Source organism: Plectropomus leopardus, chromosome 8, assembly GCF_026936395.1.
Source record: "Plectropomus leopardus strain MGB_pleo_1.0 chromosome 8, ASM2693639v1, whole genome shotgun sequence".
Lineage (NCBI taxonomy): Eukaryota > Metazoa > Chordata > Actinopteri > Perciformes > Serranidae > Plectropomus > Plectropomus leopardus.
In genome coordinates, this window is record NC_142183.1 from 37,695 (window position 1) to 61,370 (window position 23,676).

Genomic DNA, 23,676 nt, shown 5'->3' on the forward strand with positions numbered 1-23,676 from the left:
GCTGCTGGGCCTGGTGTGGGCCTGTGTTCAGCCTGGTAGCTGGGCTGAGACTGCTGCTGCTGCTGCTGCTGCTGCTGCTGCTGCTGCTGCTGGGCCTGGTGTCGACCTGGTGGTGTATTTCCACTCTGAATGACACTGCGCGCCTCTACAAGCTATTCTATGTCGTTTTCAGCCATTTTTAGGAGCGCTCAAATGTTGACCTTTTTCGCCATACTATACTATTGCCTTGTTTGCCATTTTTGCGCCACGCTAATTTTTTAGGTTTTTCGCCATTGTTGGTTTTTATTTCCACTCTGAATGACATTATGCGCCTCTACAAGCTTTTCTATGTCGTTTTCAGCCATTTTTAGGAGCGCTCAAATGTTGACCTTTTTGGCCATACTATACTATTGCCTTGTTGGCCATTTTTGCGCCACGCTAATTTTTTAGGTTTTTCGCCATTGTTGGTTTTTATTTCCACTCTGAATGACATTATGCGCCTCTACAAGCTTTTCTATGTCGTTTTCAGCCATTTTTAGGAGCGCTCAAATGTTGACCTTTTTCGCCATACTATACTATTGCCTTGTTGGCCATTTTTGCGCCACGCTAATTTTTTAGGTTTTTTTCGCCATTGTTGGTTTTTATTTCCACTCTGAATGACATTGCGCGCCTCTACAAGCTATTCTATGTCGTTTTCAGCCATTTTTAGGAGCGCTCAAATGTTGACCTTTTTCGCCATACTATACTATTGCCTTGTTTGCCATTTTTGCGCCACGCTAATTTTTTAGGTTTTTTTCGCCATTGTTGGTTTTTATTTCCACTCTGAATGACATTGCGCGCCTCTACAAGCTATTCTGTGTGGTTTTCAGCCATTTTTAGGAGCGCTCAAATGTTGACCTTTTTCGCCATACTATACTATTGCCTTGTTGGCCATTTTTGCGCCACGCTAATTTTTTAGGTTTTTCGCCATTGTTGGTTTTTATTTCTACTCTGAATGACATTGCACGCCTCTACAAGCTATTCTGTGTGGTTTTCAGCCATTTTTAGGAGCGCTCAAATGTTGACCTTTTTCGCCATACTATACTATTGCCTTGTTGGCCATTTTGCCTTCACGCTAATTTTTTAGTTTTTTCGCCATTGTTAGTTTTTATTTCTACTCTGAATGACATTTCGCGCCTCTACAAGCTATTCTATGTCGTTTTCAGCCATTTTTAGGAGCGCTCAAATGTTGATCTTTTTCGCCATACTATACTATTGCCTTGTTGGCCATTTTTGCATACGCTAATTTTTTAGGTTTTTTTCGCCATTGTTGGTTTTTATTTCCACTCTGAATGACATTGCGCGCCTCTACAAGCTATTCTATGTCGTTTTCAGCCATTTTTAGGAGCGCTCAAATGTTGACCTTTTTCGCCATACAATACTATTACCTTGTTGGCCATTTTTGCGCCACGCTAATATTTTAGGTTTTTCGCCGTTGTTGGTTTTTATTTCCACTCTGAATGACATTGCACGCCTCTACAAGCTGTTCTATGTCGTTTTCAGCCATTTTTAGGAGCATTCAAATGTTGACCTTTTTGGCCATACTATACTATTGCCTTGTTTGCCATTTTTGCGCCACGCTAATTTTTTAGGTTTTTCGCCATTGTTGGTTTTTATTTCCACTCTGAATGACATTGCGCGCCTCTACAAGCTATTCTATGTCGTTTTCAGCCATTTTAAGGAGCGCTCAAATGTTGACCTTTTTCGCCATACTATACTATTGCCTTGTTGGCCATTTTTGCGCCACGCTAATTTTTTAGGTTTTTTTCGCTGTTGTTGGTGTTTATTTACAATCTAAATGAAATTGCGCGCCTCTACAAGCTATTCTATGTCGTTTTCAGCCATTTTTAGAGCGCTCAAATGTTGACCTTTTTCGCCATACTATACTATTGCCTTGTTTGCCATTTTTGCGCCACGCTAATTTTTTAGGTTTTTTTCGCCATTGTTGGTTTTTATTTCCACTCTGAATGACATTGCGCGCCTCTACAAGCTATTCTGTGTGGTTTTCAGCCATTTTTAGGAGCGCTCAAATGTTGACCTTTTTCGCCATACTATACTATTGCCTTGTTGGCCATTTTTGCGCCACGCTAATTTTTAGGTTTTTCGCCATTGTTGGTTTTTATTTCTACTCTGAATGACATTTCGCGCCTCTAAGAGCTATTCTATGTCGTTTTCAGCCATTTTTAGGAGCGCTCAAATGTTGATCTTTTTCGCCATACTATACTATTGCCTTGTTGGCCATTTTTGCGCCACGCTAATTTTTTAGGTTTTTCGCAATTGTTGGTTTCTATTTCCACTCTGAATGACATTGCGCGCCTCTACAAGCTATTCTATGTCGTTTTCAGCCATTTTTAGGAGCGCTCAAATGTTGACCTTTTTCGCCATACAATACTATTACCTTGTTGGCCATTTTTGCGCCACGCTAATATTTTAGGTTTTTCGCCGTTGTTGGTTTTTATTTCCACTCTGAATGACATTGCACGCCTCTACAAGCTGTTCTATGTCGTTTTCAGCCATTTTAGGAGCATTCAAATGTTGACCTTTTTCGCCATACTATACTATTGCCTTGTTTGCCATTTTTGCATACGCTAATTTTTTAGGTTTTTCGCCATTGTTGGTTTTTATTTCCACTCTGAATGACATTGCGCACCTCTACAAGCTATTCTATGTCGTTTTCAGCCATTTTAAGGAGCGCTCAAATGTTGACCTTTTTCGCCATACTATACTATTGCCTTGTTGGCCATTTTTGCGCCACGCTAATTTTTTAGGTTTTTTTCGCCATTGTTGGTTTTTATTTCCACTCTGAATGACATTGCGCGCCTCTACAAGCTATTCTATGTCGTTTTCAGCCATTTTTAGGAGCGCTCAAATGTTGACCTTTTTCGCCATACTATACTATTGCCTTGTTTGCCATTTTTGCGCCACGCTAATTTTTTAGGTTTTTTTCGCCATTGTTGGTTTTTATTTCCACTCTGAATGACATTGCGCGCCTCTACAAGCTATTCTGTGTTGTTTTCAGCCATTTTTAGGACTGCTCAAATGTTGACCTTTTTCGCCATACTATACTATTGCCTGGTTGGCCATTTTTGCGCCACGCTAATATTTTAGGTTTTTCGCCGTTGTTGGTTTTTATTTCCACTCTGAATGACATTGCACGCCTCTACAAGCTGTTCTATGTCGTTTTCAGCCATTTTTAGGAGCATTCAAATGTTGACCTTTTTCGCCATACTATACTATTGCCTTGTTTGCCATTTTTGCGCCACGCTAATTTTTTAGGTTTTTCGCCATTGTTGGTTTTTATTTCCACTCTGAATGACATTGCGCACCTCTACAAGCTATTCTATGTCGTTTTCAGCCATTTTAAGGAGCGCTCAAATGTTGACCTTTTTCGCCATACTATACTATTGCCTTGTTGGCCATTTTTGCGCCACGCTAATTTTTTAGGTTTTTTCGCCATTTTTGGTTTTTATTTCCACTCTAAATGACATTGCGCCTCTACAAGCTATTCTATGTCGTTTTCAGCCATTTTTAGGAGCGCTCAAATGTTGACCTTTTTCGCCATACTATACTATTGCCTTGTTTGCCATTTTTGCGCCACGCTAATTTTTTAGGTTTTTTTCGCCATTGTTGGTTTTTATTTCCACTCTGAATGACATTGCGCGCCTCTACAAGCTATTCTGTGTGGTTTTCAGCCATTTTTAGGAGCGCTCAAATGTTGACCTTTTTCGCCATACTATACTATTGCCTTGTTGGCCATTTTTGCGCCACGCTAATTTTTTAGGTTTTTCGCCATTGTTGGTTTTTATTTCTACTCTGAATGACATTGCACGCCTCTACAAGCTATTCTGTGTGGTTTTCAGCCATTTTTAGGAGCGCTCAAATGTTGACCTTTTTCGCCATACTATACTATTGCCTTGTTGGCCATTTTTGCGCCACGCTAATTTTTAGGTTTTTCGCCATTGTTGGTTTTTATTTCTACTCTGAATGACATTTCGCGCCTCTAAGAGCTATTCTATGTCGTTTTCAGCCATTTTTAGGAGCGCTCAAATGTTGATCTTTTTCGCCATACTATACTATTGCCTTGTTGGCCATTTTGTACGCTAATTTTTTAGGTTTTTCGCAATTGTTGGTTTCTATTTCCACTCTGAATGACATTGCGCCTCTACAAGCTATTCTATGTCGTTTTCAGCCATTTTTAGGAGCGCTCAAATGTTGACCTTTTTCGCCATACAATACTATTACCTTGTTGGCCATTTTTGCGCCACGCTAATATTTTAGGTTTTTCGCCGTTGTTGGTTTTTATTTCCACTCTGAATGACATTGCACGCCTCTACAAGCTGTTCTATGTCGTTTTCAGCCATTTTTAGGAGCATTCAAATGTTGACCTTTTTCGCCATACTATACTATTGCCTTGTTTGCCATTTTTGCGCCACGCTAATTTTTTAGGTTTTTCGCCATTGTTGGTTTTTATTTCCACTCTGAATGACATTGCGCACCTCTACAAGCTATTCTATGTCGTTTTCAGCCATTTTAAGGAGCGCTCAAATGTTGACCTTTTTCGCCATACTATACTATTGCCTTGTTGGCCATTTTTGCGCCACGCTAATTTTTTAGGTTTTTTTCGCCATTGTTGGTTTTTATTTCCACTCTGAATGACATTGCGCGCCTCTACAAGCTATTCTATGTCGTTTTCAGCCATTTTTAGGAGCGCTCAAATGTTGACCTTTTTGGCCATACTATACTATTGCCTTGTTTGCCATTTTGCGCCCACGCTAATTTTTTAGGTTTTTCGCCATTGTTGGTTTTTATTTCCACTCTGAATGACATTGCGCGCCTCTACAAGCTATTCTGTGTGGTTTTCAGCCATTTTTAGGAGCGCTCAAATGTTGACCTTTTTCGCCATACTATACTATTGCCTTGTTGGCCATTTTTGCGCCACGCTAATATTTTAGGTTTTTCGCCGTTGTTGGTTTTTATTTCCACTCTGAATGACATTGCACGCCTCTACAAGCTGTTCTATGTCGTTTTCAGCCATTTTTAGGAGCATTCAAATGTTGACCTTTTTCGCCATACTATACTATTGCCTTGTTTGCCATTTTGCATACGCTAATTTTTTAGGTTTTTCGCCATTGTTGGTTTTTATTTCCACTCTGAATGACATTGCGCACCTCTACAAGCTATTCTATGTCGTTTTCAGCCATTTTAAGGAGCGCTCAAATGTTGATCTTTTTCGCCATACTATACTATTGCCTTGTTGGCTATTTTTGCGCCACGCTAATTTTTAGGTTTTTTCGCCATTGTTGGTTTTTATTTCCACTCTGAATGACATTGCGCCTCTACAAGCTATTCTATGTCGTTTTCAGCCATTTTAGGAGCTCAAATGTTGACCTTTTTCGCCATACTATACTATTGCCTTGTTTGCCATTTTTGCCACGCTAATTTTTTAGGTTTTTTTCGCCATTGTTGGTTTTTATTTCCACTCTGAATGACATTGCGCGCCTCTACAAGCTATTCTGTGTGGTTTTCAGCCATTTTTAGGAGCGCTCAAATGTTGACCTTTTTCGCCATACTATACTATTGCCTTGTTGGCCATTTTTGCATACGCTAATTTTTTAGGTTTTTCGCCATTGTTGGTTTTTATTTCTACTCTGAATGACATTGCACGCCTCTACAAGCTATTCTGTGTGGTTTTCAGCCATTTTTAGGAGCGCTCAAATGTTGACCTTTTTCGCCATACTATACTATTGCCTTTGTGGCCGTTTTTGCATACGCTAATTTTTAGGTTTTTCGCCATTGTTGGTTTTTATTTCTACTCTGAATGACATTTCGCGCCTCTAAGAGCTATTCTATGTCGTTTTCAGCCATTTTTAGGAGCGCTCAAATGTTGATCTTTTTCGCCATGCTATACTATTGCCTTGTTGGCCATTTTTGCATACGCTAATTTTTTAGGTTTTTCGCAATTGTTGGTTTCTATTTCCACTCTGAATGACATTGCGCGCCTCTACAAGCTATTCTATGTCGTTTTCAGCCATTTTTAGGAGCGCTCAAATGTTGACCTTTTTCGCCATACTATACTATTACCTTGTTGGCCATTTTTGCGCCACGCTAATATTTTAGGTTTTTCGCCGTTGTTGGTTTTTATTTCCACTCTGAATGACATTGCACGCCTCTACAAGCTGTTCTATGTCGTTTTCAGCCATTTTTAGGAGCATTCAAATGTTGACCTTTTTCGCCATACTATACTATTGCCTTGTTTGCCATTTTTGCGCCACGCTAATTTTTTAGGTTTTTCGCCATTGTTGGTTTTTATTTCCACTCTGAATGACATTGCGCGCCTCTACAAGCTATTCTATGTCGTTTTCAGCCATTTTAAGGAGCGCTCAAATGTTGACCTTTTTCGCCATACTATACTATTGCCTTGTTGGCCATTTTTGCCACGCTAATTTTTAGGTTTTTCGCCATTGTTGCTTTTTATTTCCACTCTGAATGACATTGCGCGCCTCTACAAGCTATTCTATGTCGTTTTCAGCCATTTTAAGGAGTGCTCAAATGTTGACCTTTTTCGCCATACTATACTAATGCCTTGTTGGCCATTTTTGCGCCACGCTAATATTTTAGGGTTTTCGCCATTGTTGGTTTTTATTTCCACTCTGAATGACATTATGCGCCTCTACAAGCTTTTCTATGTCGTTTTCAGCCATTTTTAGGAGCGCTCAAATGTTGACCTTTTTGGCCATACTATACTATTGCCTTGTTGGCCATTTTTGCACCACGCTAATTTTTTAGGTTTTTCGCCATTTTTGGTTTTTATTTCCACTCTAATTGACATTGTGTGCCTCTAAAAGTTATTCTATGTCGTTTTCAGCCATTTTAAGGAGTGGTCAAATTTTGACCTTTTTCGTCATTTTTGGCCATTTTTGCGCCTTGCTAATTTTTTAGGTTTTTCGCCATTTTTGGTTTTTACAATTCTACAATTTCATTTAGCAGACGCTTTTATCCAAAGCGACGTACAACACAAGCAAGAATTTAGACTTAAGGAAAAAACCCTTAGTAAGTGCAAAAAGTGCTTCAGGTGTGATTGGTCACAGGTATTGCCGTCTAGTGGCAGAAGAAGTGCCGCACCCCCCCTCTTTTTTTTTTTTTGTAACCAAAGTCATAACCAGTAGCGATCTCAGCATCTGAGATTCAACAATCTCAGTATCACTACTTACGATGACAGTCAACATACAACATCACACAACTTTGTCAGTGCTAGATAATCATTAGGTGTTGGGTTTTGGACCATCTGACTTACTCTACCCCAAAGGGCAAAGCGGAGAAGAGTCAGGTTAAGTGCCGAGGTGTTCTCGGAACAATTGAGTTTTCAATTGTCTCTTAAAAGTAGAAAGGGACTCAGCAGATCGCACAGAGTTTGGAAGTTTATTCCACCATTTGGGAACAACAGAAGAGAAGAGTCTGGCTAGAGATTTAGAGCCGTGCTGGGCTGGAAGCACCAGGCGTCTTTCGCATGCAGAGCGTAGTGGGCGAGAAGGAGAGTAGACCTGGATCGGGGATTCCAGGTAGGCTGGAGCAGTTCTTGTGATTGTTTTGTAAGCCAAGAGAAGTGCTTTGAATTTGATTCTGGCTGCCACTGGAAGCCAGTGAAGAGAAATTAGCAGCGGGGTGACGTGCTCTTTTGGGCTGGTTGAAGACCAGACGTGCTGCTGCATTCTGGATCATCTGAAGAGGTTTGAGTGAGCATGCAGGGAGGCCTGCCAGAAGAGAGTTGCGGTAGTCAATGCGTGAGATCACAAGAGCCTGAACCAGAAGCTGTGTGGCCTGTTGGGTCAGGAAGGGTCTGATCTTCCTGATGTTGTAGAGGGCATAACGACAAGACCGAGAAACTGAGGCCACATGAACCTTAAAGGTCAGCTGGTCATCAATCATGACACCCAGGTTTCTGGCTGAGTTTGTGGGCACAAGTAGGCTCGAGTCAAGTTAGACACTGATCCGAGGCTGAACAGATGGACAAGCTGGAAAGACCATGAGTTCGGTCTTAGACAGATTTAGCTGAAGGTGGCGTTCCTTCATCCATGGGGAGATATCAGCCAGACACGCTGATATCCGAGCTGAGACTGTCATCAGGTGGAAAGGAGAGGAGGAGCTGAGTGTCATCAGCATAGCAGTGGTAGGAGAAACCATGGGAGCGGATCACTGCACCGAGTGAGGTGGTGTACAGAGAGAAGAGTAGGGGACCAAGCACCGACCCCTGAGGAACCCCTGTCGATAGGCCATGTGGCCTAGACACCTCTCCTCGCCATGACACTCTGAAGGATCTGCCTGTGAGGTAGGACTTGAACCACCATAGGACAGAACCTGAGATGCCGAGCTCAGAGAGTGTGGAGAGGAGGATCTGATGGTTCACTGTGTCAAAGGCAGCAGACAGGTCCAGCAGCAGTAGGATAGAGGATTGACTAGCAGCTCGAGCCAGTCTCAGTGACTCAGTGACTGACAGGAGTGCAGTCTCAGTGGAGTGGTCACACCTGAAGCCAGACTGAAAAGAGTCGAGTAGGTTGTTGTTCCGCAAGTGTTCAGAGACCTGGTTAAATACTGCGCGCTCCAGTATTTTCAACAGAAATGGTAGAAGTGAGACTGGCCTGGAGTTTTCAACCTGGGCGGGGTTGAGATTAGGCTTTTTGAGCAGTGGGGTGACATGGGCTTGCTTAAAAGTAGCAGGAAAAGTGCCAGTTTTTAGGGAGGAATTGGCAATGTGTGTGACTGCAGGTTTGATAGTGGGCAGGATGGTCTGCAGTATGCGGGTGGGTATTGGATCGAGAGGACATGTTGTAGGTTTTGAGCTCAGAAGAAGTCTGGAGACCTCATCCTCGGTCAGAGGAGCAAAAGAGCAGAGTGAAGCGGCAGTAGTGGATTTGAGCTGACTGGGCCGGTCAGGCTCAGAGAACTGGTTGCTGATTGCAGCCACCTTTTCAGTGAAAAAGGAGGCAAACATGTCTGGAGTCAGTGTAGGGGAAGGCTGAGCAGCTGGAGGAGAAAGCAAGGAGTTAAACACCATAAACAGTTTTCTGGAGTCAGTAGCAGCACAGATCTTGTTCTGATAGAAGGCTTTCTTAGCGGACTGCAAGGAAGAGGTAAAGGAAGCAAGTTTCTGTTTGTATGAGGACAAATCAGTGGGTTCTTGGGATTTACGCCACTTTCTTTCTGCTGCCCTGAGTCCAGTTCTTTGTTCTCTCAGGACTTCAGAGAGCCATGGACTTGGTTGTTTTTTCTTGGCTGGTTTGGACACCAGGGGGCAGAGTTTGTCCAGAGAGGATGCCAGAGAGGAACAGAGTGTTTCTGTAGCCTCATTAACAGAAAGTGAGGAGAAGTGTGAGTGGTCAGGTATGGCAGAGCTCACCACATCAGACAGCTGTGCTGCTGTGAGGGACTTATGGTTTCTGCGGAGGGAAATTTTCTGAGTGGGTGTCTGCAATTGCGGAAAGGCAGCTGCAAATTTTACCAAGAAATGGTCTGACAGGTGTAGTGGGGTAACTGTCACATCTGCTATGGAGCAGTTACGAGTCAGCACCAGGTCAAGGACTTTACCAGCTTTGTGGGTGGGAGGAGAAGGAGCTAGTTCAAGTGCAAAGGAGGAGAGGAGTGCCAGAAAGTTATTAGCCAGAGTACTGTCAATGTGAATGTTCATGTCTCCCATGACAATCAGTGGTGTGCCATCATCAGGGATGTCAGAGAGTAACATGTCCATTTCAGAGACAAAGCCATCCAGATTACCCCCTGGTGGGCGGTACACAACCAGAATATATGCTTTGATGGGAGCAGTGACATTTAGAGCATGATATTCAAATGTTGTGTTGCTGCTCAACGAGCGCAGTGTGGAAAAAGACCAGCACTACGCCAGCACCGCCTCCTCGTCCAGTGGAGCGAGGGGTGTGGCTTAGCGTAGCGGACTCAGAGAGTGCAGCTGGTGTAGCTGAGTTTTCTGGGCGGATCCATGTCTCAGTCAGGGCTAGGACCTGAATGTCTGAGAGTTTCACCAGTGAACTGATGAATTCAGTCTTGTTAACAGCGGACTGACAGTTCCAAAGACCAAAGGTAAGTGAGTGTGGGCTGGGACCACTTTCTGGGAGAGCGGACAGGTTTTGCGGATTGCGTGTACGGCAGACTGTGCGTCTTTTCCGGTTTCCGATAATGACCGGGATGCATGAGAGACACATTGTGCGTTAGACTGAAAACAGACTGAAAACAGACAGGCGGCAGCGGTAGTCGGTGTCCTTGCTCGGTGGACTCGCGCAGGTAGACTTGCAGGTCTTCACACTGTGTGGTCTTCACACTGACGCTTTTGCTGACGCTCAAGCGCAGTCTGTGCCTTTTTAGGTACCTGAACACAGTCACAGCTGTTTCCAACTTGACTGATTGCGCCCAGCTGAACCGCCCCTGTCTGGTTTCACTTGGGCAATCAATAGAGGGTGTAACCCGCGTCAGCTGACCTCACCTATTGTTGCAGAGAGAAACTGAAACTCAGTGCTAAGCACTTAACGACCCCCCAGCACAAAAACAAACCCAAGTAAGATTTCACCTTACCTAAGCTGGCTCAACCTTCTTCTGTCTAAGATTCAGTGCTTGTTTTACTGCAAATGCAGCAAATACTCCAAACTACATTTCTGAGGGAGATGATCTTCATTTGTTCTTTTCTCTCCAACATATTTAGCAGACATCTGCCTTTACAAACTTTACACAGAAATCAGGCGACGACCCTAAGAAATGAGACACTTGGTCACTGATTAAACTACCAAACAGCTGCAACATTACAATAATGTTTACATTCAAATATGGTAATAAAAAAACAATCCATAAATATAATTTGTAAAGTTTTTGGTGATAATATTTAAGTATTTCTTTAAGTTAGTGGGACACTTGTATAAAGTCATGACATTTAATGAGATTCTACATAAAAAGTTGAGTCAGCGCTACATAATCTACTGATCAACAGTTTGGATTTAACTCCACATATTTTATTTTATCTTTATCTTTAAAGTGTTGCATGAACACACAGCGGGTTATGTCCTGAGAATCCTCCATCACTCCGCTTTAATGAAACAGTGGTCAAAACTTGTCAAGACACCACAGTTCACTGTCAAACTTTCTTTTTTACGTTTTTAATACATTATTTCTGATGGGAGGAGCTGCCTCAAGTCTCATCACAAAACCAGCTGATGCTGCAGAAACACAAATACAAAAGGGTTTCAAGAAAACGGGGAGAGAGAAACTAAAAACTAAAACTAAAAGAGTGAAAAGAAAAATACAATCTGCATTTCAGAAGTGATGGCGGGACAAAGTCAGCCATCCTTAACTCCTTAAATGTGACTCTTTTTTGCTTAAAGACGCAATTATGATAAAGCTGGGAGAAAACCAACAAACTAAAGAGAGGATTTTCAATGTTCCTGATGTAGCACTCAATGATTTTAACATTCATTACAGTGAAGAATTCAACTGAAGAAGAATTCTGTCACAATTTAGCATCATTAACCAAAAACAAATACTTGGAAAATTAAAAAGGCAACTTCAAGATAAAAAAAAAATGCTGCTCAAAAGACCCTGCGAGGAAAAATAGGAAAAAGTAGCATAAAATATTTTAGTCTGAACGTTGTTCATTTTGCACTGAGCCCTTTCTAGAGGCCTCATCCTGTCAAAAAACATTAGGGACGAGTTGTGGTTTTCAGCTGGAGCTTCACCGTCTTCATATTTCACCTTTACCCGACTTTAAACTTCACATTAACATGTCAACATGTCGCCGTTTGTGCCATCACACTATTGTCCCTCACAGACAAAATGACTACACTGAAAAGTTGATTTTACTCAACAGCAAAAAAAATCTAGCAAATCTTGAATGATGTAAGTAAATATAACTATTACTCTTAATTTATGTTTACTTTATTTCTAATTGTTAACTTTACTTAAAATTCAGTTATTTCAATTCAATGAAAAGTTGAATTTAAACAATCTTTCTAAGTTTTAGCAGCTTCAATAAACCAACTTACTGTGCTGTATATTAAAGGTCATCAGATTATCGGCCTAATTATTGGGACATCTGACATTTTGCCAATTAGCTGGTAAATATGTTTAAAAAAAAAATCCGACAACCTTACCTCAAAGTTAACACAAAAAGGTAGGAAAGCAAAACAAAAACAAAAACATTTTAAATTAAATGACCTGAGGAAAATTCTTAAAAATAATGATAATTTTGTAAAAACACCTTTTAAATATGTAATTATGATATTTGTAATAATTTCTAAAAATAATTTTTGCCATATTTGTGATGTTTCTTGCCAAGTTGCTCAATCTTTTATTTCACATGTTCTCATCAAGAATTCAAACCAATTTGCTCCAGGTTCAAAGGTTTAATGTTTGTGAAAGGCGTCTGCACTCAGCACGCGAAAACTGATGCTGATCTGAGTTTTAAAGGGTTAATGCTCTCAATTCTTTTTGCAGTCACCACAATTACAATGTTGTTTTGATCCAGCTTTGAGTGAGTGCAGCTACTTTCTTCTTCAAATAAATAATCAGGTAAAAAAGCCCGGAAGACAAAAGATGGAAACCTTCTGTAAATTGTCGTTTGGTGGCAAAGTTTGCCGTTTGGAGTGTCACATCTGCAGCACAGGATCCAATCAGCAGCTGAAAACACTCTTTAGAGGGGAGTTTGTAAAGGACAGACCGTCTGTTCTAACCCTGCAGTTAATGAACACACGCAGAACAAAAAACAGCCGGCAGCTCATGACAGTCGCCGCCGGTTCTGCACCTCCTCACCGGCAGAATTCACTCTGAAACAGTGCTTCAAAGATATAAACATTTGTACAATCTTTAGAAAAAAATTCACATTGAATGTGCTCGATCTGGAAACAGTTCACTCCACCACAGACCGACAGACAGACACCTCTGTGACGAGGTTCTCCTGTCTCGCTTCGGCTCAGTAAAACCTCTTGTTCCTCTCCTGTCTCTTCTGGAAAACCACAGCTCCCACCACGGCGCACACCACGATGCCCAGCAGCGCGCACAGCAGCAGCAGGAACACCTTCCAGCCGGTGAGGGGCGTCCCCCGGAAGTTTCCCGTCGGATCGTCGATGTTGTCTGCAGAGGAAAATAAAAGAATCTGAGTTCACCGTCGTGTTCAGCCCAGGGCCGTTGCTCGTCGTATTTGTGGGCAAAGACTTGCTTTTTGACAAAAGAATAATAAAAGAGCACTTCTTCATAAGTGGATGCAGCGTGAAAGAACATAAAATTCATCCGAAGACTTCAGACACATTTTTAAAAATCCATTTCCAGAACTTTTCCAAGACTTTGAGGCAAATTTTAAAGACCAAACATTCTCTGAAACTACCACCACTACTTCTTATTGTTTTTTTTCATCCCTTTAAAATTGCTTTTTTAAAAATACATATCTTATTAAAAAACTAATGAATTTATAGTAGAATTAGAACTCAATATTTAAATGTAACCTAAAGACTGTTATTTATGAGAGGGGAGGGGTTGTGCAAAAAGGGTAAAACGTCAAAAAATTATTATTTCTGGGGAGAGACTTATGTTTTGTTTTTTGGCTCAGGAAAGAGGCAAACAACTTTAAATGGCTGCACTTTGGGATTATTTTACTGCTGATTTTTTTTTTAACACGCAAAGCATCTTCAAAAGGCATGTTTTCTTTAAAAAGTTTTTGGTATTTAGTAATTAGTTAATGTATTTATTTATTGAGCAAATATTTTACAGAGAAAATAGTGTGAAGATTTTTTGAAAAACATTTTAGCTATCTTTTTTTCTTAAGATTTTTTTGGGAACTTTTTGGCCTTTAATGGATAGGACAGAGTTAGCATGAAAGGCAGAGAGAGAAGAGATGATGTGCAGCAAAGAGCCGAGGCCGGAGTCAAACCTACGACCACTGTGGCGACAACATAACCTCTGTACATGGGCTGCCCGCTCAACCAAATGAGGGCCCCATTTTAGCTTTATTTTAAAAAATAAAAATATTTTGGCTTTTTTCCTCAAATTTTTGCGGATTTTAATAGAAAAAAAGATCCTTTAAAAATCACCAAAAATGACAAAATGTGTCAGTCAGGAATGGCCCAAAGTGACCATCTGCACCGGAGTCGCTGTGGGCTGAATACACGAGCTTCAAACGTTTAACGTGCCCCCGACACAGTCGCATACAAACGTCACAAATCAATGGTTTACAGAAACATATAACAGCGACATTTATTCAGGTTCAGGTGCAGACTTTTAAGCTTCTAAGCTTTTTCTACCTTTGGGCGACTTGAGGAGGCTGACGCTCGGCTCGATTTTAGTCCAGTCCAGGTTCTCTTCCTCGGGGGTGTGTTCAACCATCAGCTGGTAGAGCTTCATGGAGATGATGTCATGGTTATCTGGAAAATATTAGAAAAGAGTTTAAATGATCAGCAAATCAGTAACAAACTGAAATATAATGCGCTAAAAATGTTTTAAAAAGCTGTGACAGCAAAACATTCCTGGAAAATGAAATACAAATAATAAAAAACATATAATTCAGCCACACTTCAGTTGTGGTTATTTAAACTTTTTTTTGTAGAGTTTCCAGCTCGGACCCACCGGACAGATCTCCTGTAGCTGCTGAGGCACCAAAGAAATATCCGGTTGGAAGTCGAACTCCTCCGATGTCGATGCACTCCCTCCACTCGTTTTTATCGTCCACATCAACCATCACCTGCAGGAGACACACTGGATTTTACTGATGCAGTGCAGCACTGAAACACTTTCTCCAGTACAACTTTAAAAATCTACCAAAAAACAAACAAAAAATAAATAAATAAAATTCCTGTCACATTTTGTCAACATTTGGGTAGAACTAAATTTACCCTCTGAAACCTGGACTGACTCGTTTTATTTTGTGTTGCATTCAGACACTTTTCACCACCTGTTTGACCCTCGGAAAACACAGCAAAACGGTTCGAATTCTTTTGAAAACATGGAAAAAAAGACAATGACCAACTTTGCAAGAAATGTAACACAAATTGCAAGAAATTAGTGAAAGGTGGCAAGAAAATTACTCAAGATTATATATAAAAAAGAGGTGTGGATTATTAGAAAATTACCCCCTCCCAAAAATGGAAAAATATAATATTTAAAATTATTTTACAAAGAATAATATTTTTTTTAAAAAAACATTAACACAAAAAATAAATTATGTAAAAAGGGAGGCGTCCGGGAGGCATCCTAATTAGATGCCCGAGCCACCTCATCTGGCTCTTCTCAACACAGAGGAGCAGCGGCTCTACTCCGAGCTCCTCCCGGATGACCGAGCTTCTCGCCCTATCTCTAAGGGAGAGCCCAGCCACCCTACGGAGGAAGCTCATTTCGGCCGCTTGTACCCACGATCTCGTTCTTTCGGTCACTGACCAAAGCTCGTGACCGTAGGTGAGGGTAGAAACGAAGATCGACCGGTAAATCGAGAGCTTTGCCTTTCGGCTCAGCTCCCTCTTCACCACGACAGATCGGTGCAAAGTCAGACTGTCGACTGTCGATCTCCCGCTCCATCCTTCCCTCACTCGTGAACAAGACCCCGAGGTACTTAAAGTCCTCCACTTGGGGCAGGATTTCGTCCCCGAGCCGAAGGGGGCACTCCACCCTTTTCCGAACCATGACCTCAGATTTGGAGGTGCTGATTCTCATCGCTGATTCACACTCGGCTGCGAACCGATCCAGTGAGAGCTGAAGGTCACGGCTTGATGAAGCCAACAGGACCACATCATCTGCAAAGAGCAGCGACCCAATCCAAAAAACGTATTTATTTATTTTTAGCTCTTTTTAGGTGCTGTTCTTTTTTTGTGTGTGTCCTTATTCTCAAGTAATATTCTTGCAACTTCTTCACTGATCTTTTGCACATGTTTGGGCCATGACTTGTTGAGATGCTCATGCATTCCCCCTTTTGTTTTTGAGAGAAGTCAAACCAGCTTGTTCATGTTTCAAAGACTTAAGAGAAGCTGCGAACATGATCTCATCGTGTCTCTACGTACGGTGAGTCTTCCTTTGGAGTAACGGATGGCGAGGTACGTGTCGTGCTCTCTGTTCCTGATCTCGGCCGAGCAGCCTCCCAGCTCCGACGAGCGGCCGTCTTTGCCGTGGTCGTAGTTCACTGAGCCGTTGTTCACCATGGCTGAAATGTACGGGAAGGAACGCTGGCGACGGAAAGGAAACAATCAGCACGTGAATCTTAACAACAAAAACAGGCATTTAAAACATGTTCTCAAATAAAGATGATGCACAAATGAGCATATAAAATAAAATATAAGAGTTTGAGAGTGTTTATATTTAAACACACAGGCTGCCTTCACACTGCAGTCGGCCAGATCCGAGGTTTTCGATGACGCACGAGATCACAATCTTTTCCTTCATGTTTCTGAGACTTTGGTCACAGTTTGTGTTCAAACTTAAGTTTAGTTTTGTCAGTATAAAGTCTGAATCTGGACACACTCTGTACCATTTGAACCAGTTTTAGATTAAATGTTTATTTTCAGCTCCTTCTGTACGAGGTAATTTACTGCATTTCAAACGTAGTGCATCAGGATCGGACAGATTTGGGACACTTTCCACTGCGATGTGAATGTAGCAGATTTCACAAGACAAGTTCTGCTGAACTAAAACAACTTCCTTTAAGACATTTAACAGCCGTGCTTCTGCCACAGAGCGGCCATGCTCAATAGTTACTCTGTTATTTCTCTGCTTTTTCTCCTGTGGAGATAAATATGTGAAAATATGGCAAAATGACCAAGTGTTAACATGCTTAAAACGTTCAGACAACATGCCCATTCATAAAGTGAGTTTAAAGAAAGAAAAAACATCATGCTGACGGGTAAAACCTGAGCCGCCACTCACATCGGTCGCATCATCGTTAGAGTAAGTATCTATAAACACGGCCAGCCCGTGGAAGAGAGCATTGTTGGAAAACACGGGCCCTGCGGAGAAACAAGCCGGTTATCGCCTTGAGCCGCACACACACACACACACACACACACACACACTTACATCCATCCCATGGAGGTCATTGCGGAAGGTATCCACAAAAATAGCCAGGCCATGAAAGCGATCTTGGTTTCCAAACACGGGGCCTAGGATGGAGGCAGAGATGAGGCGACAAATGAGCTCACAGCTACAGACGCTGCTCTGAGGTCAGCGCTGAGACGGAGGACACAGACATCTGGACATGATGAGGACAGCTGGCTGATGGAGGGAGCGATGAGCAGTCAGCGACATCCACAGGCGAATTAATTAAGAATGATTGAGGCATCTGATGATTTAGGGGTGTAAATCACTGGTTTCATCACAATACGATATTATACTGATTCTTTGGACAATGAGACGATATTTGCCGATGTCACTGCCGTGAAACAGCAGCTAATGTTTCTGTTAGCAGTTAGCAGAGTGAGATACCCGGCAGGGACATGACGTCTCAGCTTTTGTTTGCACTGATGATTTATTCCAAAGTAAACGGCGTCCTCCTCCTCGTCTCTCTCGTCTGCTCGTCTCCATCTGCCTTGCGCTGTGTGACGGTGACACCGAATTTCAAAATAAAGGCACAGAGGATACTCATTGATGTTTACGCTTTGCATCCATGATAAGCGATCATTGCTCATTTGATCAAAATATTGATCCAGTTCAGTGGATCATTACACCCCTGCTGCGATTTGCACATAATTAGCAGCTTCTTTTTCTTTATTTTCCAGTTAAAAAAGGGAATTCTAATCAGTAAAAAAGGTGATAAATCACAACTGATTACAATTAATGTTCTAAAAATACTCAGCATATCATTAAACATTTTAAATTGTAAAAAATATTGTATTGGGACATAAGTATGGTGATAATATAGTATCGTGGGGCCTCAATTTGGGGGCGACAGATTACTGGCCTGGCTGATTATCGGGGTGATATTTGGTATTTTGCAGATTATCTGTATCAGCGTTTTATTTTAATGAGCGTTGATAAAATTAATTAATTTTAAAAAGTGTGCGTATGACACTAAACTAACAGCAGGAAAAGTAGTCTGCAAACCTCAGGCAGCTATTTTTTATTCTTTCTTGAAATTTTCATTGAACTTTATTTTAAAAAAACAAAATGCCGGAGATTTGATTGTATATGATGTTTCAAGTTTCAGTTTTGATTAACCATTTTCTAAAAGCATTTGTTTGTTTGTTTTTTTATTTCGAATTCTACATTTTGACAGAAATCTTTTCATTTTTACTGTGATTTCATTGTTATCAGTCTCATTAAGCACTAATAAGCGCTATCGACCCTGAAAAAACAATATCGTCAACCCCTAACCTAAAAAGAATAGCTCTGCATATCGGTATGTGCAAAACTGTACTTTTTAGATAATGAGGCTTTTAGCTTTAAGTTTTTTAAAAGCTCTTAAAAGTAAAAAAGGGAGTAAAAATACAGCAAGCTGTACTGCATGGAGTTTTTGTTGCCGTTTTACAGACAGCAGCTTCAGTGCAGTCAATAATGTGGAGGATTTCAATATGTTGTTTGCAGGAAGTGTGGTCTTTGTTTGTTTTTTTATTTAAGTATTGTCGAGTAGTGGTAAAAACAGCAGCAGCCACAGCAGCTGGTTGGTCGAGGAGCTGCAGGTGCTAGTTAAGAGTCACATTTTGGGTAAATCCAAACCTTTATGTAAGAAAGATCGCTGTGGAATGAGTTGTGTTCCACCACAGCCCTGACTCAGCTGGATCCTCATCTCTGGAGAAGAAAACGTTACCTGGATGCAGGCGGTCCTTCGTGTACCACACCGCGATGCCGTCGCCATGGAGATTCTTCTTTCCTGACCCGTGAACTTTAAACTGCACGTGCATCTCCCAGTCCTTCAGGTAACACGGCTGCACACCGAAAACAGAGAGCGCAGCGTTTACTTCACACAGCAGCATCGTGAATTAAAATTAACATCATCTGACTTCAACCCTTTGAAACCAGAGAACATTGGTGTGATTTCTTAAAAAAAAAAATGGGGAAAAGGGCAACGACCAACTTGGCAAGAAATGTACCACAAAATGCAAGACATTAGTAAAAGATGGCAAGAAAATTACTTCTATGTTTTTTTAACTATACTATGTATGTGAATGTTTTTGCTTATTTTCAGGTAGTTTTCTTGTAATTTTTTTCACACATTTTTTTACATACTTTTGAAAAACACGTTTTTAAGATGCTTGTGCATCTAACATAACTAAATAAGAAAACATGTCCATATTTATAATTATCATAACAATATATTTAAAATCATGTTACAGAACAAACAACATACACACATATATATATTTATTTTTATTTATCTTTTATCACTTTTTTGGGCCATTTTCCCATTTGTTTTTTGTTTTGATTTTTTTTTTATTTTCAGTTAATTTTCTTGTACCTTTTTACTAATTTCTTGATAATTCTGGAGCCATGTCTTTGTAATTTTCTTGTTGCCACCCCCCATGTTTTTGAAAGACATTTACTTAGACTTTAAAGGGTTAGAGAGGTTTACTTTCTGATCATTTCACACAACATACGTTTAATTCCGACAGTATCTAAAATATTTCCAACACAAGTCAAAGGACACTCCAGACTGAATATAATTAGCAAATTTCAGAAAGTTTATGAGTTATAAAAAGTCCATCTTTCATTACTGGTTTGCACACTAATATTTCACCTCCATTCTTCTAAATTTATACATTTCAGAAATAAATCCAAAGCTAAAACGGCAGTATGAGCAGAAATGCCGAGACATCAGAGTCGCATTAGCAGACACGTTTGCAGTGATTCCTCACCACGGTGTTCCAGATGGATCCCTGCTTGCTCCTCTCGTCTGGAGTGAGTCGCACATACGAGCTTGTCACCAACGTGCTTCCCCAAAAATCCCACTGACTGCTGGGGCTGCTGCCGACACCTGCACCACCGACAGAGGACGCAGTCAGACACAATCAGACACAGTCAGACACAATCAGACACAGTCAGATAGTCAGACACAGTAAGACACAATCAGACACAGTCAGACACAGTCAGACACAGTCAGACACAATCAGACACAGTCAGATACAGTCAGACACAGTCAGATAGAGTCAGACACAGTCAGACACAGTCAGATACAGTCAGACACAGTCAGACACAATCAGACACAGTCAGATACAGTCAGACACAGTCAGACACAATCAGATACAGTCAGACACAATCAGACACAATCAGACACAGTCAGACACAATCAGACAGTCAGACACAGTCAGACACAATCAGATACAGTCAGAAACAATCAGACACAATCAGACACAGTCAGACACAATCAGACACAGTCAGACAGTCAGACACAGTCAGACACAGTCAGACACAATCAGATACAGTCAGACACAATCAGATACAGTCAGACACAGTCAGACACAATCAGACACAGTCAGACAGTCAGACACAGTCAGACACAGTCAGATACAGATTTGTTTCCTTCTTTCCTGCAGCCTGCTATGAGGAAACAGAACAAGACGATTACTCAACTTTCTCTCTGCAAAAAGGGAGTGTGAGGAGGCGTACTGCTGCTGTGATGACGGCTTTTTATTAACATGCATTTAAGTGCACCGTGTAAATGGAGAGTGTATGCACATATATGTGAACATTAAGGAGTGAGATGAGAAGAAAAAACATTTTAAAAAATAAATATACCAATAATAATAATAAATAAATATATAAATAAGTGGGAAATCACTTTTAGTTAATTCATTCATAATGATATCAGGGTGCCACATTCTCATTTAATGGACTCTTTTAAATCTTACTGTATTTTATATATATAAAATACAGTAAGATATAAGCATATATATTTTATATTTCTACCTCTGATTCATGGCATCACGTTGAATAAACACATTTGCATAACTCCAATATTGTGGCAGACCTCCTTTAAAATGAAATGATTTGCATGTTTAATTGTATTTGTGTTTCCCTCATCATTCAGGGTGTGATCAGCTTTTGTTAAAGAATGAACACAGACATGTAACTGCCTGTTTTCAGCCCTGAACAAACACTTCCCTCTCCTGAGGCTGTGTTCAGGGACCTGTATATGTTATTTCATAGAGATAATTTGACTGAAAGGAAATGTTTGCAGTGTGCGGTGCCCACCTCGACCTACTTTACTGGGTTACTGTTGAACGGTTTCAGGCAGCTGCAGCGAAATACTCGATGAGGCACTGAGATAAACCTGCTTTACACTCTGAAACTTCACAGCTGCTTTAGTTACCATTTTTAGAGGGTATATTTACGTATTTATTGTAAATTCTGTTTGTTGAATGTTTGGCACTCAGACCTATTTTTTGTACTTTTTACATGGCTTGTGTTGCCATTGTTGTAATTTTATGTTCTTGGGGCATGTCTTTTGTATATTTTTATGTTTTCGTAAATTTAAAACAAACATCTTCCCGCAAAACAGTGACCATGATCAGTAAAAAAAATAACGTTAGTGCGCCAAAAATTTGTTTTTCCTTGATAAAGGCATGCTGCTTTGAGGGTCAGATTGCCAAATTTACCAGAGAAAAACTCCTCATATCAGAACCTTTTTAATTAGTTTAAACTTACTGTTCTTTAAGACAGTTTTTATTTACATATCTAATCAGTGAATTTGCAGCTCAGCTCCTACAATAAGTCTAAAATACACTGTGGAAACTAAATAGTTACATTCAGACTGTTCAGGTCCAAAAATGCTCCATTGAAACCCATTCAAACTGACATTTTTGATCCCACAGCCATCAGAGCAGAAAAACAGGACTTGTATTATTTCTGGGTGTCATTCTGGGCTTTTGACTCTGAATTTGTCATTTTGACTATTTTCCACCTGATGAGGTCATTTTGACCATATTTGGAGAAAATCAACACTGCACTATATGGACAAAAGTATTTGGCCACGCCTCCTAATCACTGAGCTCAGGTGTTTCATTCAGTCCCTTTGCCACAGGTGTATAAACTCTGGAGGAATACTTATGTCCATATAGTGTATTTCCACCAGGTGACATGTCATCGACACAACCCAGACTGCTACAGTGTTTTAAAAATAAAATAGATCTTCTTTATCTTAAATCTACTTACTCTAACTGGTCATCTCATAACATGATATATATATATATATATATATATATATATATATATATATATATATATATATATATGTATATATATATATATATATATATGTGTGTGTGTGTGTGTGTGTGTGTAATGTTTTTATTAATAATTTTTTTACATGTTATTGACTGTGTTTATTTAACTTCAAAGATACTCATTTAAACATTTGAAATGTATGACTAAGACTGTTAAAAAATAAACTCAATGAAAGTAAAAAATATATAAATTACTGTAAAACATTTATTAAAAGCGTGATTTTGGAAATATGTGCACGGGCCCTGAGGGTTAATAATAACTTTCGGAGCACAGCATCGTCCCGCGCTTCAGCTGTTTTTGCGCCTTTAACCTTAATTTCATTTCCACAAACTTTTGCTGTGATTAAAAGTGTCCCGTTAAAGAGTTAAATATGACCTCCGCCGTGACGTGACAGTCACAAACGTCGGTTCACCTTCGAGGCTTCAAACGTCGCTAAACAAACGTTAAAACCGTAAGAACGCGCAGGACCGGAGCTCGGTTAGCTCGCCGGCTAACGGCGCCGTCACCGGAGCCCCGGGTCGGTACCTTGGTACGGCTTCATCAGCGAGTGCTCCCGCTTCAGGTGCTCCGCGTTCCCGTCCGTGATGTCACCGAACACCGGAGCCGACCGCAGCACCGACAGAAGCAGAGAAACGGGCAGAAATCCTCCGAAAAGCCTCATTTCGATCCGCGAGCCGAAAAACTCACAACAACAACAACAACAACCCAAAACTCACAACCGGCCCGTCCGCTAATGTCCTCCGGAGAGGAAACACGCGCGGCCGACGGTTCCTCCCGAGCCTGCTGTGTGAAGGACGAGTTTTCCCTCATTTAAAAAGATAATTCATGTTGTGAAGTCTTCAGTATCAGTGGACCTAAAAACACTGTCGGCACCATAAATCCTCACCGAGGCGATGCTGAGGAAACGTTAAACTCGGCTTGTTTCCGCACGGAAGATCTTTGTAGACGGCGGAAGTTTAAGAAGCCAATCAGAGTCCAGCACATCGCAAATTAAGCCAATCAGAGAGCAGCTGGTGTTCACGGGACCAAAAATAAATAAATAAAATAAAATAAAATAAAATAAAACATGCTTAACTAAAAACTAACTAAGATAAAATAAATTAAACTAAAACTAAGATAAATGGATTTAACCTAAAAAGACTTTAAAGAAAATAAATTTAAAAGAAATTAGAATAGAAATTAAATTAAAGTAAAATGTATTAATCTAAAATTAAACAAAAAATAATCTAACTTTGTTAAGCTAGACTAAACTAAACTAAACTAAGATCCATTAAACTACAAACTAAACTAAAATTAAGCTTAACTGAACTAAACTAAACCAAAAATAAGACAGAGATCAAACTCAGATTAAACTAAAATTAATCTAAATTTACTAACTTAATCAAGCCAAGACTTAAGTAAAATACATAAAACTAAAACAAAATAAATGATACTTAAACTCAAGTACAAAATAAAATCAATGAAACTAAATCATACTTC

General features: G+C 40.4%; 1 protein-coding gene and 1 pseudogene across 2 annotated transcripts; both read right to left on the bottom strand.

The window, feature by feature from the left end:
- Positions 1-7,244: 7,244 nt before the first annotated feature.
- On the bottom strand, positions 7,245-10,229 carry LOC148188805 (uncharacterized; annotated as a pseudogene).
- Positions 10,230-11,155: 926 nt separating this feature from the next.
- Positions 11,156-23,071, bottom strand: lman2 (lectin, mannose-binding 2). Of its 2 annotated transcripts, none has more exons than XM_088080678.1 (8): positions 22,723-23,071; positions 19,830-19,948; positions 18,785-18,902; positions 16,909-16,988; positions 16,050-16,211; positions 14,626-14,740; positions 14,304-14,423; positions 11,156-13,140 (listed from the first exon to the last, which is right to left on the bottom strand). In XM_088080678.1, the coding sequence occupies exons 1-8, from the start codon at positions 22,856-22,858 to the stop codon at positions 12,980-12,982; spliced, it is 1,011 nt and encodes a 336-aa protein (XP_087936804.1). In that variant the 5' UTR covers positions 22,859-23,071; the 3' UTR covers positions 11,156-12,979. The 2 variants fall into 2 exon arrangements, with proteins under 2 accessions (XP_087936804.1, XP_087936803.1); XM_088080677.1 differs by lacking the exon at positions 16,909-16,988 and adding an exon at positions 17,059-17,141 and having other exon boundaries at positions 22,723-23,064.
- Between the last annotated feature and the right edge of the window lie 605 nt (positions 23,072-23,676).

Bases quoted from the DNA above. Each gene is read 5' to 3' on its own strand.
- lman2 (XM_088080677.1), bottom strand. From the start codon at position 22,858: ATGAGGCTTTTCGGAGGATTTCTGCCCGTTTCTCTGCTTCTGTCGGTG. The intron at 18,903-19,829 runs GTGAGGAATCAC...TTCGGTGTGCAG, and splicing joins GATCCATCTGGAACACCGTG to CCGTGTTACCTGAAGGACTG. The intron at 16,212-17,058 runs GTAAGTGTGTGT...TTCCGTCGCCAG, and splicing joins ATGACCTCCATGGGATGGAT to CGTTCCTTCCCGTACATTTC.